The sequence below is a fragment of the Lutjanus erythropterus genome, chromosome 12 (genome assembly GCF_056507025.1).
Source record: "Lutjanus erythropterus isolate fLutEry1 chromosome 12, fLutEry1.hap2, whole genome shotgun sequence".
NCBI lineage: Eukaryota > Metazoa > Chordata > Actinopteri > Lutjaniformes > Lutjanidae > Lutjanus > Lutjanus erythropterus.
Genome location: NC_139328.1, coordinates 1416708 through 1438364, shown reverse-complemented (window position 1 = coordinate 1438364; position 21657 = coordinate 1416708). Strand labels below are relative to the sequence as shown.

Sequence of the window (21657 nt, the reverse complement as noted above, 5' to 3'; positions counted from 1 at the left end):
AAGCTGCAGTGTTGTTGTCAGCATTGTTACTTAGTTTATTGTAAATTTCTATTTTATATTATTTTCTTTTACCTGACTGTGTTTATTGTTATGCACTACAGAAACTAAGGCAGATTATTATTATCACTAAGGCAGTGATGGTGTGGAGTGTGTGTAGTTGCAGGTTTACACCAGCAGAGGGCGGAGCAGCAGTGTCATTAACCTGCTGTGTTCTTATTGATTCTGATCTCATCTCCAGTGACACGGTTACATTCACTGTTTGTCTTGTGAAGACATTTGTCCAATTTCAAATGTGAAGCGTCTCCCTCAGCTTTAAACATCCTGCTCAGCACATCTAACTCACAACTCTTTAATAACGAAATTAATGAGTTTATTTAAAAAATAAATATTAGCATCTGCCTTAAAGGGTTAGTTCCAGCTGACCCTGTCCACAGCTGTACGATGTTTAGCTTACTACACCAGTAACTCCTGCTGCTTCTCCAAACTGGAGGCGTGTCGACCTCCATCTACTGTAGGTAACACACTGACTGTGGATAAATACCTCAGACAAACACACTCCAAATAATCTGAACTGTCCCTTTAAAATATCAAACAAACAAACAAATAGTAACATAATTAACACTGAATCTACTGTGTGACAAAGGCTGTCTTTGTGCTCACCGGGTGACATCGTCGTCTCCCAGCATGCTCTTCGGGGTCGGGGAGTAGCGTCCTGAGGATGCCGGCGGGGGGAGGGGCTGACCCAGGAAGTTGGGGGGGCTGATATGGTTCTCCATGTGCTGAGAGTACGCTGGAACACAGACACAGAGAGACAGAACAGTCAGGTGAGACAAGAAGATCACAAACAGTCCAGGTCGTCCTTCAGAGACAACGTCCTCTCTGATGCACTGAGCGGCAGTGTGAGAGTGTGTGTGTGTGTGTGTGAGTGTGTGTGTTTCAGCCTCAGCTTCTCTGCCTCTGATCGCACACCTGCTCAGACCCTCCTCTACACTCACCTGTCGGGCTCCCGTTACCGCCTGATTGGACAAGACCAGGAGCCGCTGAGGGGGTCGTAAACTAAACTACGGAGCGAGAAACTAAACCGTGTCTCGCTGCCGTCTGTGTGGACACGCTGGGAGACGATTCATGGACCAGTGCAGGTTGAAAGTGAAGATAAGAAAATAGAAAATAAGATAATATAATGGACACAAAACAATTCCTCCAAACTGTCTTTGAGCTGTGGACAAAATAAGACATCTGAAGACGCCATCTTGAACTCTGATCAACATTTTTCACTGTTTTCTGACATTTTATGAAGCCAACAACTAATTGATTATTTGAGAAAACGATCAACAGATTAATCGATAATTAATCAGGACTGTGTTTCACTGACAGTCATTAGCAGAGGAAGAGAGTGGACGACAATAACAGTGACGATGTTTACACACACAAAATCTTTCAGTTATCTATTATGTGATCCAATCAGTCCATCCGATGCAGATGATAACTGGAGCAGGGGATGATGGGACGGCCGGCTGCATCATCACAGTTTGTTTCTAAGCCGCTGCGATGGAGTCGGAGCACACTTAACTGAATTATTTCTCATTCATTACCTCTGGCTCAGATCTTTGCCGTCCACTGTGGCACGACATCATTATCCATATTGCTGCCCCCCCCCCCCCAACCACCCCCCGCCCCCCAGTGTTAGTGGATTAGCCCGGCCACAGTGACAGCAGCTGAAGCTTGTGATGCAGCTCGACGCTCGCTGATTGGATTTGTTGCTCGTCCTTCACGCGTCTCAACCTCAACATCAGGAGAGGAGAGGAGAGGAGAGGAGAGGAGAGGAGAGGAGAGGAGAGGAGAGGAGAGGAAAGGAGAGGAGAGGAGAGGAGAGGATGGAGGGGGTGATAAGACAGAGGTCAGGACATGTGAGGGGGGGTCTTTAGAGAAAAGGGATCAAGAACATGGAGTCTGAAGGGATCCGATGGTTGACGGTGAACGATGGGATGCTGATACAGAGACGTTTCCATGGTGACAAACTAACATCTTTAAAGGATGAAACTTCACTTGACTTTTCCTTGAAGTGTCTGCATTTTCATTTACGATGTTTTTTTATATAAATGACACAAAAGACAAAAAAAAGTGATCATTTTGACCTATTTCAGCTCCAGGCGGTCATACTGACCCCACAGAAATTGATGCTGTTAAGGCCCCAACACATGATCAGCAGTAAAAACACTTTGCTCTGGCTGAAACCAAGAACCCTTACTTATTACAAACAGAAACTATTTTTGGTTTTATTTTTGTACTCGTTTCCAGTCTGGTTATTTTTCATTATGGTTCTTGGTGGAAATTGTTAAAATAATATGTTTATAATCTTATAAAATACATTTAACTGTTTCTCGCTCTGAGTGATTCTGGATGAATCTAAAATGTAAATCAGATCACTGATGGTTATTATCCTACAGAAAAATACTGCTGTCAATATATGAAATCATTATGTTTACTACATGTGATGGCTGCATATTAATAAAGATATATATATATATTTCTATATTAATCTCTTCTCCGACAGACTCTCTGTGTCATTTTACTGCTCAGTTTGTTCAGATTATGTTCAGGTTGTACAACGTTTGGCAGAAAGACTTTAAACTAACACCCGTCTGTTTGTCTTCCTTCTGTTTTTGTCTCTTCACTGTTTGTTTTCGTCTTCATGTTCAGATTGTTATAATCTCCTTCACTGCACCACATGACACGACACAGAACACACACCGTCGACCTGCTGGAGACGTCTTTACAATCAGTCATAGAGGTGCTGTGATAAACTGGTATGAATAATATATAATATGAATAAAAATATAATAAAATTCATATGGATGTCAGTTTGCTGGGAATACAGTACTGAGGTGGTTTACAGCAGCTGTGGCCAGGACTCTGAGTCCAGAGACGTCACAGCAGGTGAAAACTAAATCTATCAGTTTATTTATTTATATCACAGAATGTTATTATTTTTATTTTTAGTATTATTATTTATTTTCTGATGTTGCTGCTGTTGTTTTCTTGTTTGTTTTGTTTTTTCCACATCTTTATCCTGTAAAAAAATTCTAATATTTATGTAAAATAATTTTCAAACAATGTAAATAAAAACAAAAGAAAGAAGAGGTGTGAAGCAGGAGAGGAGTGAGAGACAAAATGTTTTCACATCTAGCTCTGAACTGAGGATTCATTTTGATAAAACCAGAGTTGGTGACGGTTTTGTTTTATTTCTTTTTACTGCTGAGTCTGAAAGAAGTGTTTTTCTTGGTTCAGTAAAACAGAGAAAGAAAGGAAAATGTGCGTAAGAATATTTCCTTTCTTCACATTTTGTGAGTTATTCTGTTCATTTATTAGACTAAAACAGCTGCGACCCTCTCAGGTACAAACAGAGACAGGATGTGTCGGGGCTAGGTGGTTAGCATGCTAACATCTCTGCAACACATCACCATACTTCACTTTGATTTAGAGACTCGAAAACTAGAACCTGACTATTTCTTATCTGCCGCGTTTACACCTGGTTTTATTATTTGAATTTGGTTTGATTTGACCCGTTTTTTTTTTATTTTTTTTATTTTAAACTATTTTCTTTGTTTTTACTTTAAGTATTTCAAGGAAACTTGTTGCACACTCAACATATGGATTTAATTTGTTTGTACTAGTTTGTGTGATGAAGCAGCTTTGAGTCCAAAATGATTTTTAGAGAGAAGGAAGAAACCTCTAGAGCCAAAATCTCCAAAACTCTACAACACAACTCACAGCAAAAGTTTTGATTTTGGGGTGAACTGTCCCTTTAAGCGGATTATATGAATTAAATGAGTGTTTGATATTTTGTTTTCCACTGAGGGGAATTTTCCTTTGAATAAAACCTGTCTGTCTAATCATGTGAATGTTTTCCTTGTAACATGAATGAAAACATGAATGTGATCACATGATTATGATGTTGATAAAATTCCAGGTTTACACTGATTCCAGTGTGCTGTAGTCCTGAAAATATACCCATAATGCAACATAACATTGAGGAAACAGAGACAGAAACTGTGATGTTGCAGCTCAGCAGACACAGAAAAACAGGACGTTCTGTCTCAGTGAAGGAGACGAACACAGAGATGTCCCTTCTTCCTGTTTGACCCCTTCAGTGATCAATCAGCTCCTCCTGGTCGGACAGTTCAGCTGGACCTCGTTCCTCCTGTCCTCATCAGTCCAGGATCGGTTTGTCCTTCAGTGAGTCCACATTAAGGTCCACCGAGGGACTCGTTGGGAACAGATCCAGAGTTCGTGCTCTGAATGTGTTTGAGAGGAGTTTGGCCTCGCCTTGACTTTGAAACGTGTTGTTTGATGAATGCCACTGGGGACGCCACCCCGCCCCCCGTCACAGAGACACTGCAGTCCCCGCTGAATTCAACTCTGCTTCAGGGTCAAAGTCAAGCAGCCCACATCTGAACCTGGACCTGATAATCTGGTCTGTGTGACGTTAGATGACCTCCACCACAGACTTCATGTTTCCGTGGACACTGTCCAAAAACGCAGCTCCGTCCGTCACTCAATCATCATCCAACAACACCGTGCGTTGGCCAATCAAATCCGTGCAAGAGCACAACCCCGGTTAATTATTTTTGCTGTTTAACTTCTGATCGTCTGGCTGACGATAAAATAATAAATAATTTCATTACATGGTTTCATTATCAATCAGTACTTGATTCTGATTGGTCAACTGGTCTGTTGGCCGCTGCTGGACTAAAAAAAAACTAAACCTGACCTTCAATCAGCATGAGGGTGAGGAGATAACGACTGAATTTTCATTTTTGGGTGAACTGTCCCTTTAAGACATTGAAGACTTTTTAAAAAATGTTTATTTTCATAATGGTCTTTATGCGAATGCTTAATAATAAACTAACATTTGACATCATATATGCATTTTTACTATTTCAAGTTTCAGTTTTCAGTCCCTTTAGTGAGTGCTCACAGAATTTTAACAAAAACGTCAGATAAAACCTTATGATATTTACGAATGAAATATGAATAAATGCAGATTCAGAAAATGAAATGAAATGAAAGAGTGTGACTCACAGTTGGTGAGGTCGGGCGGGGCGAAGCTGTCGTTCATGAAGACACTGTTGGGTTTAGCCACTTTCAAGTAAACCACATCAGGAGTGTTTTTCAAGGCAGTGACGGCGTGTTCGTGGCTCACCTCCTCCAGACCAGCACTGTTCACCTGAACGCACAGACGAGACGCGTCAGTTTCCATCTACTGACAACAAACATCTTCATCTTCTCTCTCTCTATATATACACTGCATCCATTTTCATTTATACACTTTTTAAGTTTTTTATTTTTCTGACAACTTTTCCTCCTAACATCTGCACTTTCTACTCCTCACATTTTCAAAACAGACTCAGTAATTTACTTTTTAAGTGGAATTGATTTTTTGATTTTGACCTAAATTGCTGGAACAACAGCACATAGAAAAGATGATTTCTTAGCATATCCATCAGTGCACATTCAAGCAAAACAGACAAAAATAAACTATGTAACAAAACAAAGAACAACGCAAAAGATATAAAAAGATGAAAATCATGAAAAACGACATAAAAAAAAATATCACAGGTAACGAGATGAAGAAGACAAAAAAAATGTTAGAGGAAAAAACGTAAAAGAAATGTAACAAGACAAAAAGTAAAATGAAGATGAAACAACATAAGAATATAAGACAAAAAGATGAAACATGATGAAAAATGCAACAAGACAAAAAACAAAAACAATGAAAAAAACAACAAGATTTAACGAGACAAAAACAACATAAGAAGTAATCTAACAAAAAAGACACATTAAGACAAAAAACAAAGTTAACATAAAAAAAGACAACATAAAACCAGGAAGACGTAACAAGATGAGAAAGAAGAAAAAGACGGAACAATCTGTTGGACAAACAAACATGACGTGTCAGTCAGTGTGAGTCTTACAGCCAGCAGTTTGTCTCCGATCTGCAGCCTCCCGTCTTTATGTGCAGCTCCTCCTTCAATGATCTTGGTGACGTAGATGCTGTTGTCGCCCGGGATGTGCTGGTTCCCGACTCCACCCGCTATACTGAAGCCAAGACCTGGAACACACCAGGACCAGGACCAGAGGGGGGACGGACTGTTAGAGTTACTCTAGAGATGTGCCGTATCGAATCTTTCACAATATATATCTCTATAATGTTCATCATGATAAAAAAATATCAAGTTCTGATGAGCAGGAATGATCAGTTTTGCAGGAAACAAACATGATGATGTGACATTTGTTGGGGTTTGAACCAAACTTTCCTCTGGAGAATAAGATTTGTTGGTCAGAGCTGCACAATTAATCAATATTCTATCAAAATCGCAATATGGCTATCTGAAAAATATTGCACCTACTGTGAGCTGAAAACTGCAAAATGCACAGACGTCCCGTCCTACAAATCGCAGAACCGCAAATTTTTCACCATGTCGTGCAGCTGTAGTTAGGAGCTCTCTGAGAGTTTGCTCAGGAAGTTTTTGAATTTGGCCTCTGATGTGTAATAAACCACGGGAACAGGTAGGAAGACTGTGGGAACTAAAGGAGCAATACAACAAACTCATCTCACCACCTCAGTCAGAAAACAAAAATCCTGCGCGGAGAGTTCAGCAGCTGTTCTGAGCTTCAAACCCAGAATACTTTTCAGTGTTTGGTCATATCTTCAAGAATATCGTTATCAGAGAAAATATGAAATATTTTAGGTCCATATCACCCGCCAGTACTGAGAATCAACCTGCCTGCACCCACACACACCTGACGCACCTGTCGCACCTGATGCACCTGACGCACCTCACGCTAACACGCTTTATAAGAGACGACTGAAACACGCTGCTGCCAATTTAACACCGGCACAAATCAGGCCACATAAATGCACAAAAGCATATTTTAGGATGTTTCTGTGGAAACGGAGGCTTTGTTCTTGAGCTTGGCTTCTTGTCTGAATAATCATGAGGCCCTGAGGGATTTCACTAAAGCTCCTCAGCATCAACACGTCCCCTCAATCTGCACGCTGCTGCACCATCACCCCCCCTTCAGTCCTCATCTGGTACCTTTGGGTCCCTTCACCAGTTTGATCTCCATCACTTTCTCAGAGACGGGTTTCCTCCTGCGGACATAGAGCCGCACCAGCGAGCCGGCCTCCTTCAGAGCCTCCACGGCTCGGCTGTGGGTCACATCCCGAACGTCCACCTCGTTAACTCTCAGGATGACGTCGTTGACCCTGAAACACAGGACGCCGCTCACCGTCAGTGTAAGGCAGACCAACGACATGATGTTTTATTGTGTAGTCCCTCTTTTGGAAACTGACAAATGTTCATCCCCCCTGATCAATCATTAACAATAAATGGGGATGGAACTGATAAATTCAATTCAAAAGTTAAATTCTAGTGAAATAAAGGTCAGCAGGATAGAAGCAGCAACCTCCTTCCCTACATAGATCACATTCTGTCAGCTGTGTTTCACTCTTTATTTCTCCCCTGGTCTTTCATTCGTTTTTTTCTCTCTCCTGAACTTTGTGTTCGTTCTGACGTCTTGTGTCTTTTTGTCTGTGAATGACCTGAGCTTTCAGTCAGACACATGAGCTTCACCGATGACTGACAGACCAACAGACAAGTTCGTGTTAGAGGAAACCTGAGACTGCTCTTCATCCCACAGTCCATCATCATCATCACCTGGATCAGGTGGGTCAGACTCTGGCTGCTGCATTATGAATGAAGCAGTGAAAGGCAGCGGGACGCTGCAGGGGGTTCTGGGTAAACGACACCAGCTCCTAACTAACAACTATAAAACTGGTCCTTATCTGATGAAACATCGTGTTTAAAAGGCTGAGCACCTGAGAGCTCGACTCACCTGAGCCGTCCGTCCTGGGCCGCGGCTCCTCCAGGTATGACTTTGGTGATGAAGATGCTCGGGTCTTCACCGATGTGGGGGTTGTCTGTGCCGCCCGCGATGCTGAAGCCCAGTCCCGAGTTACCCTGGATACCACGACAATCACCATGGAAACCACAATAAAAACAAACAGAACACGTTAACAAAATAAGGCCTGTTATAAAAACGACATACCATGAAAATGCTTTTGAAATGTTTTTGAAATAAATAAATCATAAATGTTCAGAAAACTTAGCTTTCTTTCAGTATAGGACATAGATATTCATCAGATGTGTGTTTATGTATAAATGTTTGGTTTTGCCTTCTGTAACATCATCCTTTTGTTTTTTTTTATATGTATAGTGGAATGAAATAAACTATTGAAACAATTAACTGTTTAAGTAATTTTTCATGCAAAAATATCAGAAAATGCCGTTTTCAGCCTCTCCAATGTGGACATTTCCTGCTTTTCTTCATTATATATCATATTAAACTGAAAAACAAGACATTTACAGACATCCTATCAGACATTTTCAGTATTTTCTGACATTTTATAGACGTTACCACCTTGGATTAAACATGACAATTAATTCTGGTCTTTGTTGTTATTTGATAAAAGCTAATAAATAAGTCAGTTTGTACAGGCGCAGGTAGATTTCTGCTGAACCCTGTCTACTGAGAATCTGGAGCAGCAGGATGATGATGTATGTGGGACTGAATAAAAATTAAAAACTTTATTTTCAAGTAAACATAAATCAAATGTTTTTTTTTTAGCAGACGGTGATATAATTCTACTCCAAAGATTAAACCAATATCAAAAACATAAGAAACCTCTGAGTTAAAGTCTACAGACAGACAGACAGACAGACAGACAGACAGACAGACAGACAGGCAGACAGACAGACAGACAGACAGACAGACAGACAGACAGTAGTTTGTCAGAGACTCAGCTGGCAGAGACATTTTTTTATTCACGCTACACTGATAATAATTTGCACTTGAAGAAGCACAGCTGAATTAGGACAAGAAAAAAAGACATAACAGAAGAAAATAAAAAGATTTCACCACAGGCAGAGTCAGAGATTAAAACACAGCTGCATTAAAAAGGAAGAGTTGTATGAGCGGATCTCACACACACACACACACACACACACACACACACACACACACACACACACACACACACACACACACACACACACACACACACACACACACACACACACACACACACACACACACACGTTGATTCATTATGTCCTCATTTCCACAGATTTCTGACAGATTTGGAAACTTTTAATAAATTGAATTAAAGCACTCGTAGATTTGCGGAGACACCAGTTGGTCCTCCAGAGTTTAAAAGTACTGAAATAAAAGTAAAAGTACATAAAAGCGGTGAGTCAAAGTCAAATTAACAGTGTGTGCTGCCAGCAGCGTGGGCAGCACGCAGCCACTCTGAGTTATAGACTGCAGCTCGTTTATGTGAGAGTCTTTCAGGGTGAAATAAACGGTCGTCTTACCCTCTCCAGCGTGATCTCCTCGTACTCATAGTCAGCCTCCGTCCCGTTCACCTGCACACACAAGATTTATCAGTTAATTACCTGTCAGGTCACTTTTATAAATCATATTCTGAGCTGACAACAGAGAAAATAAACAGCATAAAGAACACAGTTTGTAACGTACAGCGGGTCAGCGGGTACCGTCAGGTAAACCACAGAAAAGTCACACAACAGGTAAGAAATATAAACCATATCTGTCAATCTCAAGATGTTTTCATCTGTGCACACAAAATGTTTCTCAAATTTTTGTTCATGAACTTGTTATAAAATTTGGCATATGCTGCCCTACAATGGAAAAGGGCAGGAACTTCTCAGAGAGCAGAACTGAGAAAAATAAAGTTTTCTTGTTGTTGCAGACAGATAATTGTATATGTGTCAGTTTTATATCTTTATATCAGGTTATTGTTTCTACATATTAATCCTAAACTCTGATTTGACCTTTGACCTTATTTGGAAGTTCCTGTATTCTGCCTTTGCAGAGCGAACCAAAAAATATTGGGTCATACCAAAAAATATTGGATCATACCAAAGCAAAAGGCAGAAACTTCCATTTGATCTGATGACTTTAGCTTTAAAAAACAAATAATGACAAATATGATCAAATCCTCAGTCTGATAATGATGTCAAATGAAATGACACCTTTTACTGTTATTATTTACATTATTGTTATCAATTTTAATGTATTTTCACACCTGGGATCAGAGTCTGAGGTGAGTCTGAGAGTTCTGACTCTGTGTCTTATTTAAATATATTTTTATATACTGTTGTTATATATAGTAGTATAATGCACATCGTTTCTTGCAGATATTTGATGTTCAACCAGAGTAACTTCAGAAACTGAAGTTACTGTGGTTTGTTCTGGCTTCTCTTGTTGTTGTTTTTTTACAGTTTCTGTAATTTTCTCCAAACTACAACAGATCTGAGAGAAGATACACGTCCGTGTGCTCCACATGTTTGGACCCATTTTTCAACCTTTGACCTGCTGACCAACTTTTCAAGTCTTTCCTGTAACAATAATTTTCATTATTGATTAATCTGGTGATCATTTTCTCCATTAACTGATTAGTTATTTGGTTCATAAAATGTCAGAAAACGTTCTCATCAAAATTGTGTTCATCTCTTGGAGAAAATTTAAAAATTGAGAAAAGTGGTGAAAGTTCTCCGAAATCACTTGTACAAGTGAGTAAGAAAGAATCTGTCTGTATGAGTGGTTCCTACATGAGGCCCTTTGTTCTGGATTATTGTAATGAGCTCTCATATCTGACAGTTTCAGAATACGAACACAAGAAAAAAGCATTTTGTTACTGAAAACTAAATGTAATACCTTCCATTCCCTTCTTTCTTTTTTTCTAGGGACCCACTGTTCAAAAAAAAAAAAAAAAAAAAACACTGTGTACTTTCTGCATCACCCAATATTATTTTGACACTTATATGCATGTTAAAACTTAAGAAAAGAGAAATACATTAATTAAGGCTGATCTCACTACTTTTATGGACCACTACTTATTTGGAAAACAACACAGCCTAATGCAGATATAAATCTTAAATTTGCTGAATTTCCTCCAATAGTTTTTTATTCATTCAGGGACACAAATAAAATCTCCTGTGACCCATTTGTGGGTCCCGACCCAGTCTTTGGAGATGACTGCACTAAACTAAAACCCTGGTTATACAGGAGTAGAAAAGGAACATAACATCCATATTTTCAGCTAATAAGAGACAGTGAGAGGCAGATAAATGGACGCAGTACAAAGTGAACGTTGTGAGAGTGAAGTTGAAGACAGTCTTCGTGAACTGATGTGACTCTGAGTTTTAACGTGGTGAAAGCAGAGCCAGCCGGAGTAATAAGCTGCTTTTTCAAACCTCCTTTTCTTATTTTCTTAACATCTCGCTCTTCTGCAAATTAAGCTGGCAGAGATAAAGCGGGATCTCGCTGACAGCGGCCAACATCTCGAGCATCACCCAGCGAATCAGAGGCCAGGCAGCTGTTTAGTCTCTGTCACCAATTTAATTTAGACGGGTTTGACGCCAGGAGAGAGTCCCACAAGGACGGTCAGAGACCAGGAAACACGACTCTACGGGAACCGTCTACCTGTTCTTCAGTTCATTCACACACAGAGACAGACACAGTGTGATGGACAGCAAAGTCCTCTGTCGACTGTCTCTGCTCTCATTTCAACTCCACCATTTATTCAACCCTCTTTGTGCTATAAATCAAAATATCCAGACTCTGACATACATGCATCATCACAAATTTTTGATTTTATCAATAATGCAATGATGGCTAAAGTCATAAAAAGGTCACTTTTATTCGTTACCATTGGTTACCATTTCCCCACCATGATGAGATGTTTGCAGCGGTGCAGATGACTTCAGAGAAATAAAAACTTTCACATATTTCTTCAAATGCCCCTCAGGCCAAACATCTAACATGAACAGAAAAACGGAAAAGAAATTCAAAGAAATTGAATAATGTGTTTAATCAGCCACCTATCATTACTGGCCGATGTTCGGTCTCTATAAAAGCCAATCAGAAGTGTCGGACAGCGCGTCAGCTGTGCTCCATTTCTATCACTCTTCACTGTTTTGTGGTTTGTGGTGATTTAGAGACTCGATTTGTAAAGTTTACAGCCTGTCAGGATTTTTTTTGAATAAGTGCTGCAGCCAATATAAAAATATATTTATAATTCCTGAGTGAAATGTTCTCCCTGTGCATTTTTGTAGCTTCTGTCTGTTTTATGCTGTAACTGTGATGCAGACCGACTGATAAAGGAAAAATAATGACTGCTCGACTGGAAGACTCTCAGTCGACTGAGGCGTCTCTGACTGATGATTCAAATCTTTGACTACCAGTGGGCAGCGTTCATCACAGCGATCTCTCCTTCATGCCTACACAGGAAGATTTTGAAAGTGTTATTAAAAAAAAAACACAGCACACTCTGATATTCTTGTCTGATCATTTTCAAGCTATATTATACTAAAAGCTACTGCAAGGAGTTTATAACTGGTTATAAAAATGATATCTGATGCCTCTATATGACCTACAGAAGAAGACTGTCTGTTTCTATGTAGTTATTGTTAATATCTGCCACCAGCTCAGATGAAACCAGCGTGTGTTCACATGTTCTCACACAGAGATGCAGTGAGTAGTACGTCAGCCACGTAAAAAGAAGCAGGAGATTTTTATTTAGATGATTTAATTTCTGACGTCAGATTTTGTGGAAACACTACCGCTTTTGTCCACAGGGGGTGCAGAAATCAACAAAATATCCTTAAGTTCCTTGAAGGAAGGAGAATTCTACATGATAAACAGAAAGCTTCAAATAGACCCTGTATTCTGTATCAGCTGATCAGTGATCAGCAGAGCACCTTTAACGGACATGATCAATACCAGGTGATAGATCAGCGTACAGAGAACATGTGAACTTACATATGGAGGCGTGTCCAGGCTGTCTGTGTTGACCACCACAGGGGGAGGATTGGCCTGAGGAGAGAAGACACATCACAGTGTGAGAGGAAACATCTCCAAAAAAAAAAAAACGCACCACCATCCAAACAGAAAACATGTGAAACCTCCTACTGAGCTCCACCCCTGCAAAACACGGCGAGCCGTCCGCCGTGCAGCAGATGAAACACTGACGGCACTGACACGGACGCCTGACGATACTACAGACGAGCCGAGGATCAAACAGGCGGCGCAGATTAGTGAGGACAGAGCTGTACGTACATGGTGGCATTTCACACTGCAGAAGATGCAATGCTGAAGCATGAAGCCTGAATCAATCAGCTCAAGTCCTGAAGGATGGAGGTTCTGTTCCTTCACTTCTTTTTCTTCTTCTTGTAGCTCTAAACTCTGTGTGTCTGCCTCATGGCTCCGCTCGCTCAGTTTCTGCCCGGGAGGAGCCAGATGGGCTCTTAAAAGTCATGTGGGGGAAGTGTGGCATTTCTCCCACTGTTTCTATCTCTAATCTGCTCACTTCATCAGAGCCACAGCTGGACGGCACACACGGAACTGAACTCTTTACAATGACTGCAACCCAAAACACGAGCAGACGAACAAATGAGGAGGCAAATCTAAAGATGGATGGAGCAGAGGAGGAGGACAGGTGGAGGAAAATAAAAACAACAAAAAAAGAAACCTGTGACGTCGGAGGGATGATGGTGGTCTCGGCTGCGATTGGCGAGACTGGGATCACAGGGATTATGGGAGAGGAGGGCGGGGTGGCCTCGGCCTGCTGAACAATGGCATGGTGAGGGGTCAAAGGTCAGACAAACACAGTGCAGCACAGATGAACAGCAGGAGCAGCAGGAGGAGAGGATGGAGGAGGAGGAGGAGGACGTGTGCATGGTGACTGACAGGTGTTGTGATCAGACCCCCGGTCCCGTTTGTCTTCATCATGCTCAGGTGCCAGCAGGGAGGAGTTTGACACACAGGACAGGACGGCAGCGTGTCAGAGAGGTCGGCCAATCGCAGGAAGACGCCGCGTGATTGACAGATTACCTGACACTTCTGCTTTTTGGACAATCCTGATGTGACAAACTCTGCTGCCCATCTGCTGCTCTGAGGAGATTAAAGCCATACTATGTGACCTGAGTGTGTGCGTGTGCGTGTGTGTGTGTGTGTGTGTGTGTGTGTGTGTGTGTGTGTGTTAAATCCCCGGCCCCTCGGTACAGTCTCAGTGGGGGGTGGATGTCCTTTTTGTGATTATTGAAAAGCAGCAGATATTTCAATCAGCAGAGTATTAACCCTGACCTCCATCAGGAGGTCAAAGGTCAACATGTTACAGTGACACATTGTGGACTCCTGTTTGAACTATTCTACTGTCAGAAACGTAATTTTATATCAAGTCATTATACACTGTGATAAAGAGGGGTTTTTTTATTTTAAATACATCTGTAGATGTTTGGTTTTGGTAGATTTAAAGGTTACTTCTGATATTTTTAAAACTGGACCCTATTTTTGACATCTTTTTTGCTTCACACTGAATAAAACTAAAATTGCACACAAACATCTAACAGGATAATCTGATGAAGTCAAAGGTCAACCTGACTCTCACTCTTAACCGACCACAAGAGGACACAAGTGATCACCAGCTGCTTCGGTTTGACATCTTGTTTCAGCTCAGGACGACGTACGTGGTCGTCATGTTAATGTTGGTAAATGTCAGCAGCTGTGGTGACACTGCAGCAAGTGCTTCACCATCTGTCACCTGGTGGGGATCTGAACTCTACTGAGTGACTTTCAACTTTCTCTATTCTTTGCTTTTTTTTATTTTTAAATATTGTTCATTTATTTTTTCAGGTCATTAATTAAAAAATTCAAGAGGGAAAAATCAAGAGCTGCAACAGTTAATTGATTATTAAATTAATCACCAACTATTTTGATAGTCTATTAAACGGTTTAAGTATTTTTTTTTTTAAGTCTTTACTCCACTCTGACAGTTTTGGATGGTGTGTAAAACAAGATATTTGAGTCATATTGAGCTTCGGGAAACACCGACATTTTTCACAATTTTCTGAAATTTTAAAACAACTTTTAATCGATTAATACAGAAAATAACTGACCAATTAGTCGACTGTGAAAATACTGGTTAGTCACAGTCCTAGAAAAGCCAGACTCACAACCTGCAGACATCATGCAAACTGCATCACATCCTTATTCCTATTTTGGAAAAAGTTTAACCATTTTGCAAACACAAAAGTTACTTTTTCTAAATGATGTAACCAAACTGTGTTCTGCTTTTCCTGTAATTCCCAGGCCTCAGATCATGATTATTGTTATTGTTTGTTTGTTTGGTTTTAGGATGCCAACTTCTATGGATAAAAACAAACCATTGGCTAATTCTGGCATATTAAAACTAACGTCCATTAATTTAATATACACTGTCCCTGAGAAAAAGATAAATAAATGAACCTCTGTATATCTAAGGACAGACTGTACCTTCACACACTCACACACACTCACACACACACACACACACTCACACACACACACACACACACACACCCCTAGCTTTTAAAAGCCTGGCTTACATGTAAAAACCATAATAAAGAGAAGTGAGCGTGAGGCGGCCTTCAACGCTGTGACCTCTATTATGCAAGAGCGGGACCTCGTGAAACTGCTGGCAGGAAGCGCCGCTCTGTTTCCAAGAGGCTTAATTGTTGTGCTGCAGCAGCAGAACTTGGAGCCCCATGGAAAACCAACAGCCGCTAAAATTAGCCCCCGCACATCGACCACATTGATCCGCCAGCCCTACTTCTGGAGCGCGGCTCGGAAAGCCGCTGACAATGGGGCTTAATTGCTCCCAAAGAATACAAACTGGTGCAGCAACACAGACAGGACAGAGTTTATGTTTTAATTGAACAGGTCAGGAGTGAGCGCTCCTGTGCACACAGGATCTTTGAAGTGATGAGCTAAAATAAATGATGATGAAGAAGAAGAAGAACACCATCAACACTGAGACATGAGTTACCAAACACAAGAGACCCTGACCCGAACCAAAACAAACCACTGCACAACTGTTCCTGAAACTATCAGTCAGTCAATCAGTCAATCAATCAATCAATCAGTCAATTTGTCAAGTCAGTGATTGAGAATAAACCTCTCTTTTAAAAACAATAATCAATGACTGCAAACTCAGCCTGCACAATATGGTAAAAAAAACAAAAAAAACAAGTGATATTCTGTGATTGATATACTGTGATTTTGATATGTGATACAGTTAGTGGGAGTGATCATTTTTACACTGCAATTTTCATTTTTATTGAAAAAAAAACAAACAAACCTGTTTTCTTTCATGTTAAGAAAAAGATTTTTAGCTGAGGTCATCTCTGCAGTACTTCATTATAGAACTTTTTTTCTCACATATTTGTCCTTTTTTTAAAGAAATGGTTTTTAGTTCTGGTTCTGTGATTTGGATATTGCACTTGGCCATACTGCGATTTTGATTTGATTGTAATAAAGTGATTTAACTGAATCAGTCACATATTAATCACTGTGTACTCCGCCTTCATACACACTGCTGCAGTTAAAATGCTGAAGACAATGCAAAATCGTCTGAAACTAAAACTAAAAACAGAAGCAGATATAAAAGAGGAGGCTTAAACAACCGTTTTCTGAGAATGAAAACATATTTGAATGAGAAGCTGCAGGGACACAACAGATGTCATGACAACCACACGCAAACATCTGTATTGATTCTCCATGAACTGACACACTGTAGTAACTCAACCTGACTCTCTGACAGCAGGTCACACACACACACACACACACACACACACACACACACACACACAGCTGTACATGTGCAGCCAGCTCTGCTTTTCATTTTTAACTTCAGGAGTTGAGTTCCACAACAGAACGACTCTCAGTCACTAACAACACAAGTCCAAGGGTCAGAGGTCACAAAAACAACTACTGATGTTTTCTATTTATTATTTATTTTTCAACAACAAATCCAACACACTGTTGATCGATTGGACTGAAATTAACTATATAACTTGAGGAGTTTCAGTTCTTCATGGTAAAGTATAATTTTTCAAGCAAGAATGTCAAACACTACCTGGTTGCAGCTTCTTCAGTGTGACGATCTGCTGCTTTTCTTTGTCATTTCTGTCAGTAAATGAAGAGACTTTCGGTTTTGGACTGTTGGTTTGAGAAAAGAGGACATCTGAAGACGTCACTTTGGACTCTGGGGAATCATGATGAGCATTTTTCACAATTTTCTGTTTGTTATAGACTAAACCAATGGTTTTCAAACTGGGACCAACAACAGAAACCAGCAGGGGTCCTGTTGGTAACTGCAAAGTTCCTGCACACTTGAAAGTCTCTTTCAGAGCTGCAGCGGATCAAAAACTCTCGACATGATATACAGACTCTACCAGTTCACAAGTCAAATGGTCTACTGTTAAAAAATATTGCAAAAAATCACCATAAATAATGATACTGAATTGCAATGCTTACAGAACACAATACGTATCGAATCGGCACCCAAATATCGTGATCGTCTCGAATTAGGAGACATGTAGATGAATTCAGAAAATCTCAAACGTCAGTGGAGCACAGAAACATACAGACACATTAAAAGCACACCAGACCAAAACAACAATAATCTAAGATCACATGTAGCAGCTGTCATAAATATCATCACAGCACAGACAGGCATTAAAGTGCACATCAATAACTGCATACCAACAAATATAAAAACAACAAGTATTCTGTACAACTCTTATGTCTTTCAAGTGTTTCACACCTTTTTGTCCACAAATTTCCCGAGAATCACAGAGACTACAGTATCTCGTTTCACTGAGTTATAGCCATGGGAGATTTTTTGCCCTGTTGGTTTTGATCTCTGACCAGAAGGGAGTGTCAGGACCTCCACTGAGAGCTGGAGGGACTCATCAGCTCAGATTCAGGTGGTGCAAGTCAGTCTGCTGCTGCTCTCATGATTCTCCTAAAGGTCTGAACAGAAAAACCCTCTCAAACTGGGGGTCTGCACTCTAACATGCATCTATAACGAGGGTCCTCGACATGAAAATGTTTGGGAACCGCTGGACTAAAGGATTCATTGTGAAAAAAGATAGAACCTTGTTGCTATGAATACTCTCAGCTACAGAATCAGGACTTTTTCCAGCCTCACCTGTAACTCTGCTGTTAACCTCTAAGACAAAGCTGTCACGGTCAAATTAAAGCTTTCTCAGACCCAAAAAGCAGCACAGAAGGTCTTCAAACAGAACATGTGGTCAGAGTTGAAGTACCTTACTGAACGAGAAGGGGACCCAGGGTATTTCCGGCCTGCTTGCTGCGTGGCTGCCACCGACAACTTTCGCTGTACTCTTGGTCGGGCTTTTTTTGACGCTGTCCCTCAGGTTGAGGAATCGACTGCGAGCTCGGCAGGACGCCGGCACAGTGCAGGCGGTGAATGTCGACAGAGACGCCTGGACCTGCGGACGGTTCGGTTGAGGCTGCTGCTGCTGCTGCCGGTGGAGCTCGATGGCGTGCTGCCTCTGCAGCGGGTGCAGGTGGGCGATGGACTCCTGCAGGTTGATGTTGACCCGCGGCAGCTTCTTCTCGGCTCCGTTCATGGCCTTGGAGGGGAGCTCCTGGCGGGGGTAATGAGTGGTCATCTTCCTGGAGGAGATTCCCGATTGGAGGAGGAGGTGAAGTAATAAATTATGGATGGCTCCTCCTGGACACGCTCGTTCAGTCTGTGCGGTGCAACAGATCCAAACTCAGTCCTGTAACTCAGGCTCCACCACCTCCCTCCACCACCAAAACACAATAACACTCCCTTTTTTCTTTCTCCCCTCACCCCTCCCTCCTCAGTTGCTCTTTCTCTGTGACACCATCCCTCTCATCTTCTCTCATTCTCCTGCCAATTAATCGGCTTCAGCGAGCGTGGCACATGTCAGCACGAGGGGGGGCGGCTCCACTCGCTGCATGAATAATCGATGTCGCCCCCGGATTCAGACACAGCGACGTGCATGTCAGCGTCAGCAGCAGGAGGGGGGGTGAGGGGTGGTTGTGACGAGGACTCCCGGCCAACAGCAGCGGCGGCGGCAGGCAGAGAGCTGCAGCCGCTTTAAGCTCAAGCAGGACTGAACCATGAGCTGCTGCAACCAGACTGTAACACAGACCTGAGCAACATGGCTGAAAAACCTGTCGAGTTTCTTATCGGTCCATACTGATATTTATTGATCATATAGGTCGTGACTGACACTGCTAGAGTTTCTCAGGAAAACAGCGTTGTAGAATCTCCCAAACAATGGAAGTGAATGGTTTTCAACAGAAAAACCAACTGAAAAAAAAAAAAAAAACATAAAATACCTCCATACTGCTCGTCTGCTGTAATCCAAGTCTCCTAAAGCCCTGACATGTAAAGTTGACTTTAAAGACGTTTACATCATGTTTTTAGCCTGAATCTTCACTCTAGATCTTTAGCTGGGAGCCACATGCATGTTCACACCATCTGAACTGAGCGTGTGCGGTGTGATGGCGTGCACGCACACGTGAACGACATATTGGGGCTTTAGGAGACTTGTACTACACCACATGAACAGTATGGAGGCATTTTATGTTTTGTTTTTTTCTGTTTGAAACCTGGTCACCATTCACTTCTACAGCACCGTTTTCCTGTGAAACTCCAGCAGCGTTTTGTGGACAAAAAAAAAAAAACAGCATGAGGTTTAGTAGATAATGACTGAATTTTTATTTTTGGCTGATCTATCCCTTTAACGCAATTTTTTTTGATAAACTATCAAGTGTGTAAAGGTAAGTAATAGAACAGCTGGAACAGTCTGTTCATAAAATCCAAGATTCAAATTGTTTATTCACCATTTCCAGATATACCGAGTATAAAGGAACATAAATCTGTTTCTCACGGTGACAGATGTTAACACAAACATGCAGAAAATATAAAATGACATCACTGTACTGTAATGCCTCCTCAAAACCCAAGAAAGACAACACTCATGTCATGTCATGATATAACTATATCCATAATCTATCATGATATCTAGTCTCATGTCATGATATGATTTAATATGGATATACTGCCCAGCCCTACTGTAACACAACAACAACTAAACATGAAATACGAGCAGAATTTCTCCCAAAGTTAAAAAAGTGCAGACTGAGTCTCAAAATGAGACTGAAAATGAAGGTTGAAGACGTCCAGCATCCTAAAACTGACAGTACAGGCAGATCTATATTAAATCGTAAATATAACGATAAAATAAAATGAAAGGTTGTTTTCCCGTTTTTCCCCTCCTCCTTTCCTTACTTCTCCTTTTCTTGTTTTGAGTTGAAGTTTCCTGATTCAACAAAAGGCTCTGCCAGACAAAACAAACACTGCCGATTCTTTAATTAATGAAAATAATCATTAGTTGAAGCCTAACTTTTGAACAAACCAACAGTCTAAACCCACAGACTCTTCGTTTACTGTCATAAAAGACGTTTAAGAAGCTGGAAGCAGAAAATGTTTGACAAATGAAAAGTTTATCGCTTTACAGAAAACAGTAGATTGTAACTAATTTTCTTTCTACTTGCTAATTGATTAATCGACCAATCATTGCAGCTCTAATTAGCAGCGGCACCAAAGCATTTGACTTTATGCCGACTTGCGTGGCGGTCCTGCTGTGACACGGTGCTGGATGGACCGTGCAGGAGAACATATTCCAGCCTTTCTGTTGGTAAATCATGAATGAGAAAATAATTTATACAACATAAAACATGCCCCAGAATAACCCACAGACTTGCGTTGACATGACAACGGGCGCCGTGCAGTTGGACAGATTTCATAAGTGGATTTAAAATCCAGGAGGAGAGCCGGGGTTTTGGTGGGAGGAGCGTTTTCCAGATCTTTCCCTCTCCAGCATCCACAGCCGCCGCCGGCAAAAACAAGCCGAGACACTGAACGCATCAACATTTCATCTGGATATATGACACAACTGCCACAATTAACCAATAAACCTGCATCGTCCTGCTCACCAAACAATATCAACGGTCCCTGAACACCTCGTCTCCGTCCACATGTACAACAGAGGACAGAACATATTGATCTGCAGTGAATATCTATATATCTGCATTGTTTGTGAGTTATTTAACTGTCATGTGAACAATAAAGCAGGTTGTTGTCACTGTGTTCATCCTGCAGGCTCAATCAAAATCAACCCGCAGCCTTAAATATGCAGGAATCTGGAAACTGACCCACACGATTCATGGCAACAGGACCTCAAACGCATCATTTAGAGAGCAAATCGATACGATAAACTGTGGTGAGCATGTCACAGTGTTGATACGCATCATGACAGTGTGCGAGTCCATCTCATCAACACATCCGGCCAAAATCTGACCGCACACACACACTGACACTGAGGATCTGCTGAAGATTAGGATTAGTGCCCAAAATCTGCTGCGGTGCACCTGCAGCTCCACCTGCAGGCCGCACAGAGAAACACACGGCTGCAGCTCCCATCACTGTCGACGCAACACAGACTCACACGCCACAACCAGGAACGTTCTGTTAAATGCTGTTAGACCTGTTTCACATAACATGTGCAGCATTAATATTTACACGTGTGGAGGAGCTGATCTGAATTCAGCTTCTTAAATGTGAATATTGTTGGTGCTGTTTACATGCAGCACAAATCTGAAAGTTCTATAATTAATATTCAGCTTCAC

General features: G+C 41.2%; 1 protein-coding gene across 14 annotated transcripts in view; it reads right to left on the bottom strand.

Moving 5' to 3' along the window:
* Positions 1–21657, bottom strand: part of dlg1b (discs large MAGUK scaffold protein 1b) — a 130808-nt gene that overhangs the window by 17775 nt on the left and 91376 nt on the right. For 8 of the 14 annotated variants that reach the window (XM_084731922.1, XM_084731923.1, XM_084731927.1 and 5 more), the window contains 8 exons: positions 13616–13711; positions 12907–12960; positions 9438–9488; positions 7900–8024; positions 7101–7270; positions 5976–6112; positions 5083–5227; positions 661–790 (listed from right to left, as the gene is read on the bottom strand). In XM_084731922.1, the coding sequence (XP_084588048.1) occupies positions 661–790; positions 5083–5227; positions 5976–6112; positions 7101–7270; positions 7900–8024; positions 9438–9488; positions 12907–12960; positions 13616–13711 (908 nt within the window). The remainder of the gene's footprint in view (positions 1–660; positions 791–5082; positions 5228–5975; positions 6113–7100; positions 7271–7899; positions 8025–9437; positions 9489–12906; positions 12961–13615; positions 13712–21657) is intronic. The other 6 variants (XM_084731926.1, XM_084731931.1, XM_084731932.1 and 3 more) reach the window with 2 other exon arrangements.